Genomic DNA, 11,002 nt, shown 5'->3' on the forward strand with positions numbered 1-11,002 from the left:
ATAGTCGACAGGGCTATCCTGCAGTTGAAGGATCTGGGCTTTTATGCCTGCTCCTGCTGTAACATCCCTGTAATATCCATCAATTGAAAAATGATAAATCCATGTAAATAGCTTAGTATAGAAAACTTTAGAGAAAAGTGGGAGATAAATGAATAAGCAATTGTTTCGAACATTTAGCTGATGCTTTCCTCCAAAGCAACTTACAACACTGAGGGTACAATTATTTACCTATCTGGGACATTTTAATAAAGCAATTGAGGGTAAAGACCTTGCTCAAGGGTACAACAGCTAAAGGTGGGGATCAAACCTACAACCTTTGGGTCTCAAGGCAGTAGCACAAACCACTACACTATGAGCTGTTCAACATTCTTTACTGTCAATCCAAGCTTTTTTGTCCCTAGAGTCCCACAAATACGTCCAAAACATCTGTTATGGAATATTGTTTTTCATGTGTATGATATTAATTAACTTTCATGTGTTCTATATTTTCTGATTTCATTCAACACAATTTTGTATTAGAATTTTGCATTGATAGGTGTATATTGTCTTCTTTCTTTGCCATGTTGAACACTACCAAGTTCTATGTTCTGTGCTATGAGCACATGTGAGAAATGAGGACAGTGTACAAATTGTGGTTTATGACACTTCGAGTGCACGTCCACTTCCTAATTCAAAGTCTTTAGCACACGAACGTTGGAGTTTCTCATGAAAGATGTCTCCGTCTCCTTCCATCACTGCTGTCATCCTGTTTAACTGTGAGTTATCCTTCCACTAATCACTCATCTGTTTTCTTACTCTCTTGGCTTAAGGAGTTGTTTTTCATAGAAGTTCATTTTAACCATGTCTTTCATTATTTGTTCATATACACATATGCAATATAGAATATACTGCTGGGATATTCAAAATATATACATTTTATGTACCTCAGGAAATAAATTCTTGCATTTAAGACTATTCATTGCCTTTTACTTTCTTCTCTTCATTCTTAGGGTTTGTTCAATTCAGTGAAACAGAAGGTCAGTACACTTCTTTGCTTATACCTGAATTTACACACACACACACATGCACCGTCATTTGTTCAAAGGCAAATTCATTAAAAGAAGTTTCAGTTTTGAATAGATGGTTAACACTCAAAGTTTAAAGATGGAATTTGCACCAACATGAATTTTCCAAATTATTTCTAGGTTACTAAGAATGTAGGGCTCTGCTTCTTGTGTTTGTAAATTAAAATACAAAGGTGGCTGAAAGATGAAAGAAAGAAGTACTGAGTAACTTTTTTGTCGTTCTGCTGTGGATTTGCAGTTGTATCATGTCAGTGATCTTTCTATATATTCTCATATATACTATTCATACATGCAGTCAGGGCTAAAATTACCTAAAAACATATTTGGAAGAATGATGTTCGAAGAAATTATAGATCCATTAGAACTGCTGCTTTTGGATCTGAAGGTTGCTGGTTTGATTCTCACTGTCTGCTATAGTACCCTTGAGGAAGTTGCCCTAAATTACTGCGGTACCAACTCCCCAGCTCTATGAATTGGTAAATAATTGTAAGCAGCTGATCAACAGGCGAACACTCTGGTTAAAATACAGTGTTTCTACACTGTGGATGTTAAAGGAGTGAATAAACCTTTTGTACACAGTGAGGCTGTTACAGTAACAGTAACAGGTACAAACATGACCTTTATAAACTGTTCTCCACATGCCTTGTGATCAGCCTTGTGACCATTACAGCGCTGTCACATATTAAAGTAACTTAACTAACCAAACCCTTTTAGACAAGCCACTTTCTAACTCCAACCTGGAAACAAAAAGGGGTCGAAACCCAAAACAAAGTCTTCTGTCACCTTCCTAAGTACCCTACTTAGGGTTCTTTCTTCAGACTTTCTTTAGACAAGTGTGCAAGCGGTATGAAAGTGATGCATGCAAAGAAAGAAGCAAAAAATATCAAAGTTAAACAGGAAGAGCAAGAGCAGTATCAAAATGACACTACAAAAGTTGGATTAATCCACAAGCAAACTCCTCAACGGCCTCCAGGAAGGTTCCCGTCAATATCGCGGAAGTCCTGCTTTTCCTGGTCCAGCAAACCAGGTCCGTTCCTCCTCGACTGATGTTGCTGGACAGCGTAAGTCAGAGCGTGGGGAAACCAAGAATGAATCAAAACGGACACCCACTGTGGACGTAACACAGTTATCCATGGAGTCTGTCTTTACACCCTGTGTCAGAACCTCAATTCACATTATAGTGTGAGTTCACCTGCTGAAGTACTTGGATCTCTAAGCTAAGCAGAGAAACATAATGTGTAACATAGCTATCGGGCATTTTTCGCAGTCCCATTTATCATCCAAATTTATGCATCTGAATTTAATTTGGCTTTACATTTACAAATATTTACATTTATTCATTTAGCAGACGCTTGAACGTGACGTACATCTCCTAGAAAACACAATGCGTACATTGATTGTGGTGTCCGAAAAGGAAGGTACACCATTCTTTGGAGGTTTCCCTGAAACAAAGCACTGGAACACTTGAAGTGTGCAAAATAAAGAGTTTATTAGGAACAGTAGCTCGCGTCACAACCTCACTTCACACCGCGGAACCTCATCTGCGTTTTTGCGCGAAAACACCCCCGTTATATATAGTGCCGCCAATAACGGTTCCCGCTTCTTTTAGGCACTAACCAATGACAATTATCCTTTGTCAACTTACACCCTACAGGCCGGCAGGAACCTTTCTTTTACAAAACTCTCAAGGATTGGTTCTTGGTGTAAAACACCACATACATGATTAGTAGGAAGAGACCTGGTTGCAGATGCGTGATTCTTAAGTTCAGTTAGTTTGTTTCTTTCCACCATATGACCCAATGTTCATCACACGAGTAGCTGCACATAACTTTATCCGAATATTATCGACAACATTCCTAACGCAGATTTGCCCCGCTATCCAAAAGGGGAGCACTCCTATGAACCCTTTCATAAATCGAAAATTGAAATTTGAAAGCTATGAAGCTGTTTTCGTCTCAAGACCCAATCAAACCACCCATGAGAAGCTTCAAATTCCACTTTCGCATCACTTTCCTCATCATTTGCATTGTCCAGTGCTTCTGTTTCAGCTTTTTAGAAAGACTGATTGATTTCTTCTTATGTATAAGATAAGGGATATTTAGGGGCTCATGTCATGATGCCTGTTCATCATGTGGTGTAAAATGTTCATCGTGCACCACCATAACTTTAAGATCATGCCCGGATAAACCTTTACGCAGCTACTCTGTGTACGTAAATGTTTGTGTATCTCAAAAAAATAAATAAAGAAAAAAACCAAAACAAAAAATGAGGAAGGTGATCAGGAATCGTCGATATTCTGAATGCAGCTACTCGTGTGCTGAAAACAAGTCGGACGGTCGGTTCATTTATGGAAACAACTCAACTATACTTAAGAATCACACGTCTGCAATTATGTCTCTTTCTGTAACGAACAAATTCAAATTGTATTTTATACAAGAAGATGTACGTCGCTTTGGAGAAAAGCGTCTGTTAAATGAATACATGTAAATATAAGTTAACGGAACACGACGTTTTACACCCACCAATCAGCAAGACTTTCCATGATTTTATCCGTAACTGGATGTCGGCTAAACAGACTACTTTGCTACCAACAGAACCAGTAACTTAGGCAGCTTTCAGGATTCTTTTCTGTGCGTGTAAATATTTTATTTTACATTTACTTTATTTCGTTCAACATGATCGAAACGCTTCATTACGTCCAGTGTTACGCTAAACGCAACGAGCTTTCTTAGGCTTTTCTGATACCTTAGCGGCTTGATGCCGAGTGTAGTACCGGGGCGAGGCGCTTGGTGGCGCCACTCTCGCTGCTCGGGGGGCGCGCTGCCTCTATAACGGCTCGCTGCAAAACCAACGGTGAACGCCGTGCTCGCTTTTCGCTTTTCGCCTTTCGTAACACAGCGAAAATCCTCTTCGGATTCCTTTCGCTTAGCGGATACAGGTACCAAAGTAGGTCTTTCGTAGAGGCGAAGTGGCGTAAAGAGGGAGATACCTGTATTTTTTATTTATTTTTTTTTTTAAACATTTACATTACAGGATTGAGGAATAGCTGCGTGACGGAGATTTTCGTTGTTCAACAGTTATGATAATCTCAAAGTTAAGTTATAGGGCATGAACATCTACACAACTTATGAGAAAGTAAGTCTGGAGGTGTGTTAAGACCCAGCTTTGAACATTATGACTCAAATGTGTGAGATACTGTGAGCAACATATCTACAGGGTCTGTAATCTTGATCTTAAAGTTCGTTTTGTGTGTCATGTGTCTTTACAGGAGAATTAGTGAAACCAGTGGTCAGTGTCAATACTGTCAGTACTGATGGGACTGTCACTGTGGTCTGTCAGATCAACACATCTATGGAGAAGAAAGTCACATGTTGTTACCTGTACACTGGAGACACACCTGAGCCCTTCAATTCAACATGGACTAAATCAACAGTGTGTAATTTTTACATAAATTCTGATGATCTCGAGAGGCGTTTCCAGACTGTGGGCAGCAGGGATGTGAGCTGTGATTACAGTGTGGAAACAGACACACAGCATCTCTCTCCACGCAGTGACAGCTATTCTGTACCAGGTGAGTCGCTGTCACATTTCACACAAAAACTAAATGTTATGTCGTTCAAAACCAGGCTCACATTATTTACATATCAGCAAACATCCTCATATCAGCAAACATAGCGATAAAAATAAATTATCCTGGAAAATGAAGTTCAGTGGATGTGAGGAGAACTGGAGCAAATCATACACAGAGGAAGTATACATAACTACTGATATTTGAAAAAAGTAATATTAAAGCTCGAAAAATGTTCGTAGAACGCCCAGTTCAGCAGGAATATTTGATCTTAACAAAAATCAAATCTTGTAAAATTTGCGTGTAGTTTTGAAATCCTGAGGACTGTGTCAGGAATGCACTGGCTGTGTTCTTATTCTCTGTACAGCACAGGTATACCACACACACATTTTCAGAACCGCTTGTCCCATACGGGGTTGCAGGGAACTGGAGCCTAACCCGGTAACACAGGGCGTAAGGCCAGAGGGGGAGGGGACACACCCAGGACGGGACACTAGTCCATCACAAGGCACCCCAAGCAGGACTCGAACCTCAGACCCACCCGAAAGCAGGACCGTGGGCCAACCCACTGCGCCACCGCACCCCCATAATACAGATATACTATAAAAGACAAATTGATTTATGTTAGTCATTCTTAGTCTCCATTATGGCAAAACTTATGAATTATATTTTTGATAAAGCTGAGATTGCTAATTTTTCTCACTGAACGGAAACTTTGAAACAGAATCTGCTATTTGAATTTTTTTAGTTTTCAGTCTTCAACAAAATTTCTGTTGGGAAAACTTACAATTGGGAAGATAAATATGCTGCTCCTATGTGAAACTGTTAAAATATGTTCCCTCGGATTGATATTATATAAACTTTAAGAGGGAATAAAGAAGGCTTAATGATAATTCTTTTGTTGATCAAGCCCAACAAAGAATTTTTAACCTGTTACTATGTAATTTTCTAGTTTATATTTTTTACATTTTCATGCTTATTGTATTCTGTGACTAATACAAATTCAGTAAGTTTTGATCTAACATTCGGGTAAAATGAAAGCAAGCGTTTAAAGATTTCTGCCAGGAGTAAGACTAACAACTGCTGTGTTTCTCAAAAAAAAAGCTTCACAAAACAGGTGAAAGGAAAATTTGAGCTGGAATGTGATGCTCATTGGAAGACCGTACAATACCGTGGGACACATTGGTGCAGCGGGTAGCGCACATGGGCTGAGCGATTGGATGTAGGTTCGATCTGTGCCCAGTCTATGTGGAGAATGATGTTCTCCTCGTGTCTGTGTGTTTCCTTTTACAGTCCAATGACATCTGTTTCAGGTGAACTGGTGACTCTGAAGTGCCTTGGTGTGTGTGTGAGTGAGTGAGTGTGTGTGAGTGTGATGCAAAGCAGTTAGAGGGCAGATGATGATGGTTCAAAACAACCACAGTCCACTAGCACTAGAAGTGACCTGAAACAGGGGGAACTCATACTACTGTAGAAGGAGAGTAAGAACATAATAATAATAATAATAATAATAATAATTTTAACAGCTTCTTCCACAACAAGATGTCCACTGACTTCTGGTACCACAGTGATTCCCTTGTTGAGTGAGTTATGTTTTTATATTTGTAGAACTTACAAATTTTTTCTAGTTCAGTGTTAAACATTATAAAACACCTTGGACAAAAGCATTAGCTAAAGGAAGAATAATAGTTATCGAAGGAAGGAAATTAATGTCTGTTTTATTTAGCTTTATTTTACCAGCAGTCTTGCACATATGTTAAAGCTATTTAATAACACATTTTTATTATAGGGGGCGTGGTGGTGCAGTGGGTTGGACCAGATCCTGCTCTCTGGTGGGTCTGGGGTTCAAGTCCCGCTTGGGGTGCCTTGTGACAGACTGGCATCCCATCTGGGGTGTGTCCCCTCCCCCTCCAGCCTTAAGCCCTGTGTTGCCAGGTTAGGCTCTGGTTCCCCGTGACCCCTGAATGGGACAAGCAGTTCAGGAAATTTTCATTATATATCTTTTTTAAACTTCAGCTTACTATACCTTAAACCTTTTTTTATTTTTATGTAGATCTGAATTTTTAACAACATTTTTAAGATTAAAATTCCAACACAAGGTTTCTCCTGTTATTTTTGTGAATTTCTCCCTTTGCAAATCTGAACCTTACAACTGAGGGAACACAGACAAAGATAGTACTGTCTCACTCGCTTTGTTTCGTCAAAATAGATGCGTTTGTATGAAGAATGCACCTGTCTGTAGTGGGTTAGATTTATAGAGCAATTGTTTTACATGGATATAGTCAATTTTTACAGTATAAGTTTATAAGTCTAATTATAAGCCTTTTTCAAAGTTGGTTTTGGGTTTTTTCAGATTTATGTTCTGTCCTTCTCTTTGAAAAGTCTTTTTTTTTATTGCTTCATCTCATACAGAGTATAGATATCTACAGCTTTTGTTTGCTTACCAAGTACACTGAAGGTAAGTGTACACCATAAGTGTACACTTAACACTGTCAACTTACATTGCATAATCCTTAAATAGTTAAAACATTATTTGCTTTGTATTAAATTGTTATGCCCAGGATGCTACATGTGCAGAATATTGATACTCTGAAAAATTACTTGAGTTCTTAATTTCAGTGATATTTGATCTTTTTTTGATTTTAAATGTGAAAGTTCAGGAGTTAAAAAGAACAAGTCTAAGGAACAGAATTTCCAATGTTTGTCTGAAAAGTCCTAGCACAAATTCTAAGAGCAAAAAAGTATAACAGCCTAAGCACAAATAATAGCAGAAATATAACACCCAGTTACAAAATGTACAGTTGTTATTTTTCAGTCATCCTAATTAGTTTTAATAGGATTAAATTATTTTTAGCTAATACCTATATTTATCTTCCACAGTCACATATGAGCAACAGAACACAACTTCCAGGAGCACAGCGAAAAGTACAGTAATAATTTCTGTCATTGTGATTAGCTCTTATAGGAGTATTCATACTTACCAAGATTATTCTTTTTTTATATGTAATTTTTAGTGCTTTCTTAAAAATTATTTTGAAATATTTTTCACACGGGGGGGACGCGGTGGCGCAGTGGGTTGGACCGGGTCCTGCTCTTCAGTGGGTCTGCGGTTCGAGTCCCGCTTGGGGTGCCTTGCGGCGGACTGGCGTCCCGTCAGTAATGTGACAACATGATATTTTACATTGAAATTATTTTACATTGAAATAAATTAAGCACAAAAATATATATGTATTTTTGGAAATGAGAACTAATACCTATTTATCTTCCACGGTCACAGAGAAGAAACAGAAGACAACTCCCAGGAGCACAAAGAAAAGTACAGCAGTAATTTGTCAATAATGTGGCAACACGATATTTTCAGTTGAAATAAATGAAGCACAAGGGGGGTTGGACCGGGTTGTGCTCTCCAGTGGGTCTGGGGTTCGAGTCCCGCTTGGGGTGCCTTGCGACGGATTGGCGTCCCGTCCTGGCTGTGTCCCCTCCCCCTCCAGCCTTCCGCCCTGTGTTGCCGGGTTAGGCTCCGGTTCCCCGCGACCCCGTATGGGACAATCGGTTCAGAAAATGTGTGTGTGTAAATTAAGCACAAAAATATATGTATTTTTGGAAATGAGAACTAATACCTATTTATCTTCCACTGTCACAGAGAAGAAACAGAGGACAACTCCCAGGAGCACAACGAAAAGTACAGTAGTAATTTCTGTCATTGTGATTAGCTCTCATAGGAGTTTTCATTTTTAGCATTCTATTATTCTCTTTTTCTTATGTAATTTCTTCAGTGCTTTCTTAAAAAATTTTTTTTTTTTAAATAATTTACACACAAATATATGTATTTTTTTGTAAAGAGAACTAATACCTGTTTATCTTCTGCAGTCACCGATAAGAGCACAACAACTGCCAGGAGCACAGAGAAAAGTACAGTAATAATTTCTCAGTCATTATTATTCGCTGAGGGGGTGCGGTGGCGCAGTGGGTTGGACCACAGTCCTGCTCTCCGGTGGGTCTGGGGTTCGAGTCCTACTTGGGGTGCCTTGCGATGGACTGGTGTCCCGTCCTGGGTGTGTCCCCTCCCCCTCCGGCCTTACGCCCTGTGTTACCGGGTAGGCTCCGGTTCCCCGTGACCCCGTATGGGACAAGCGGTTCTGAAAATGTGTGTGTGTGTGTGTGTGTGTTATTCGCTGTTACAGGAGTTTTCAGTTTTAGCACGATTATTTTTTTCTCATGTCACTTTATAGGGTTTTCTTAAAATAATGTTTTCCTTTAAAATAAATTAAGCACATATATATATATATATATATATATATATATATATATATTGCAAAGAGAACTAATACTTATTTATCTTCCACTGTCACAGATAAGAAACAGAGGACAACTTCCAGGAGCACAGTGAAAAGTACGGTAGTAATTTCTGTCATTGTGATTCGCTCTCATAGGAGTTTTCATTTTTAGCATTCTGTTATTCTCTTTTTCTTATGTAATTTCTTTAGTGCTTTCTTAAAAAATATTTTTTTTTAAAATAATTTACACACAAATATATGTATTTTTTTGTAAAGAGAACTAATACCTGTTTATCTTCTGCAGTCACCGATAAGAGCACAACAACTGCCAGGAGCACAGAGAAAAGTACAGTAATAATTTCTCAGTCATTGTTATTCGCTGTTACAGGAGTTTTCAGTTTTAGCACGATTATTTTTTTCTCATGTCACTTTATAGGGTTTTCTTAAAATAATGTTTTCCTTTAAAATAAATTAAGCACAGATATATATATATATATGTATTTTTCAAAGAGAACTAATACCTATTTATTTTCCACAGTGACAGATGAGAAACAGGGAACAACTTCCAGGAGCACAACGAAAAGTACAGTACTAATTTTTACCACTTATACGAGTTTTCATTTTTAGCAAAATTATTTTTTTCTTATGTCATTTTATAGGGTTTTCTTAAAATAATATTTTACTGTGAAATAAATTAAGCACAATAATATGTATTTTTGGAAATGAGAACTAATACTTCATGTTCTGTAGGTACAGATGAAAAACAATTTATATTCAGTTCCTCTTTTTAAAGTGTCATTTCTACCAGGGCACATTAGTAGTGTAGTGGTGAGGGCTGTTGTGTGTCGATGCAAAGGTCTCACACTTGAATCCTCGAGCAGGATCGCGGCAGACCGGAGCCTGCGGGTCTGGAGTTTGAGTCCCGCTTGGGGTGCATTGTGGTGGACTGGCGTCCCATCCTGGATGCGTCCCCTCCCCCTCCAGCCTTCCGCCCTGTGTTGCCGGGTTAGGCTCCGGTTTGCCGCGACCCTGATCGAGACTAGCGGTTTCAGACAATGTGTGTTTGTGAGTTTAGGGTAAGAAGCTCACTTAAGGGTATTAAAGCTGGAGGTAGGATTCAAGTGTGAGACCTTTGCATCGACACGCAACAGCCCTCACCACTACACTACGCGACCTCCGTATGGGACAAGCAGTTGAGATGATGTGTGTGTTTCTCCAAAGCAACCCCCAGTGAACACTATGGAGCATTATCGGCTCACACTTTATTCATTCGAGGTGACTTACAATGCTAGACATACCACTTACACCGAGTCACTCATACACCGGTTAAACACACTTTCTGTCTGTCACTGTCTCAGACACACACACACACACACAATGGGTGATTTTTTTTTACTCACCAATCCACCTGAACAACACATCTTTGAAGTGTGGGAGGAAACTTAAGCGCCAGGAGGAAACCCAGTAAACTGCCCATTTTACCTAATGACATTATGTGACAGCTTCTGAGCTCTGGGTTCCAATACGGGTTCAAATTCAACTCACTTCTGTGGATTTTGCATATTCTTCTCGTGTTAACAAGGGTGTTGTTCCACAGCTCAAAGACGTGTATTTCAGGTGCCCTTGTGTCTCTAAATTTCCCATAGTTTTCTATTCCTTGACTAGAAAAAAATCTGTCCAGTTGGGAGTAATTTCTTTTTTTCTCTCTACAGGTACAATGACACTTTCAGGTATTTAACACTAAGCATTTATTTTCCCTTCAAAATTGCATTTGTCAGCACACTGATAGAATGTTATAATTTATGCCTGTGAATAATATGGTGCTGTTTTGTAAAGTTATGACAAGCTCCTGGCATAGATGGTATTTATAAAGAGCATAGTTTGCTGCATTAATTAGTACCCTCACATTGTCCACTATTCAGGGAATGTTAATCTGTTATACCTGCAGGGTAGTTGCTGATTCTTTTCTGTTTCATTTCTGTGCCAACAAACATTTTACTACTGTGCTGCAATGTATAGTGTCTGTACACATTTACAGAGTTTGTTTTGTAGTCCTGCAGTTTGAACTTCTCTTATTCGCCCTTTGGGTTTCC

General features: G+C 38.9%; 1 protein-coding gene across 1 annotated transcript in view; it reads left to right on the forward strand.

Moving 5' to 3' along the window:
• Nucleotides 1–687: 687 nt before the first annotated feature.
• The window catches only part of LOC108924543 (mucin-5AC-like), a 72,856-nt gene continuing 62,541 nt past the window's right edge, over nt 688–11,002 (forward strand). The window contains exons 1-2 of the mRNA XM_029260190.1: nt 688–755; nt 990–1,016. Coding sequence (XP_029116023.1) covers nt 713–755; nt 990–1,016 — 70 coding nt within the window. The 5' untranslated portion in view covers nt 688–712. The remainder of the gene's footprint in view (nt 756–989; nt 1,017–11,002) is intronic.

Source organism: Scleropages formosus, chromosome 18 (assembly GCF_900964775.1).
Source record: "Scleropages formosus chromosome 18, fSclFor1.1, whole genome shotgun sequence".
Lineage (NCBI taxonomy): Eukaryota > Metazoa > Chordata > Actinopteri > Osteoglossiformes > Osteoglossidae > Scleropages > Scleropages formosus.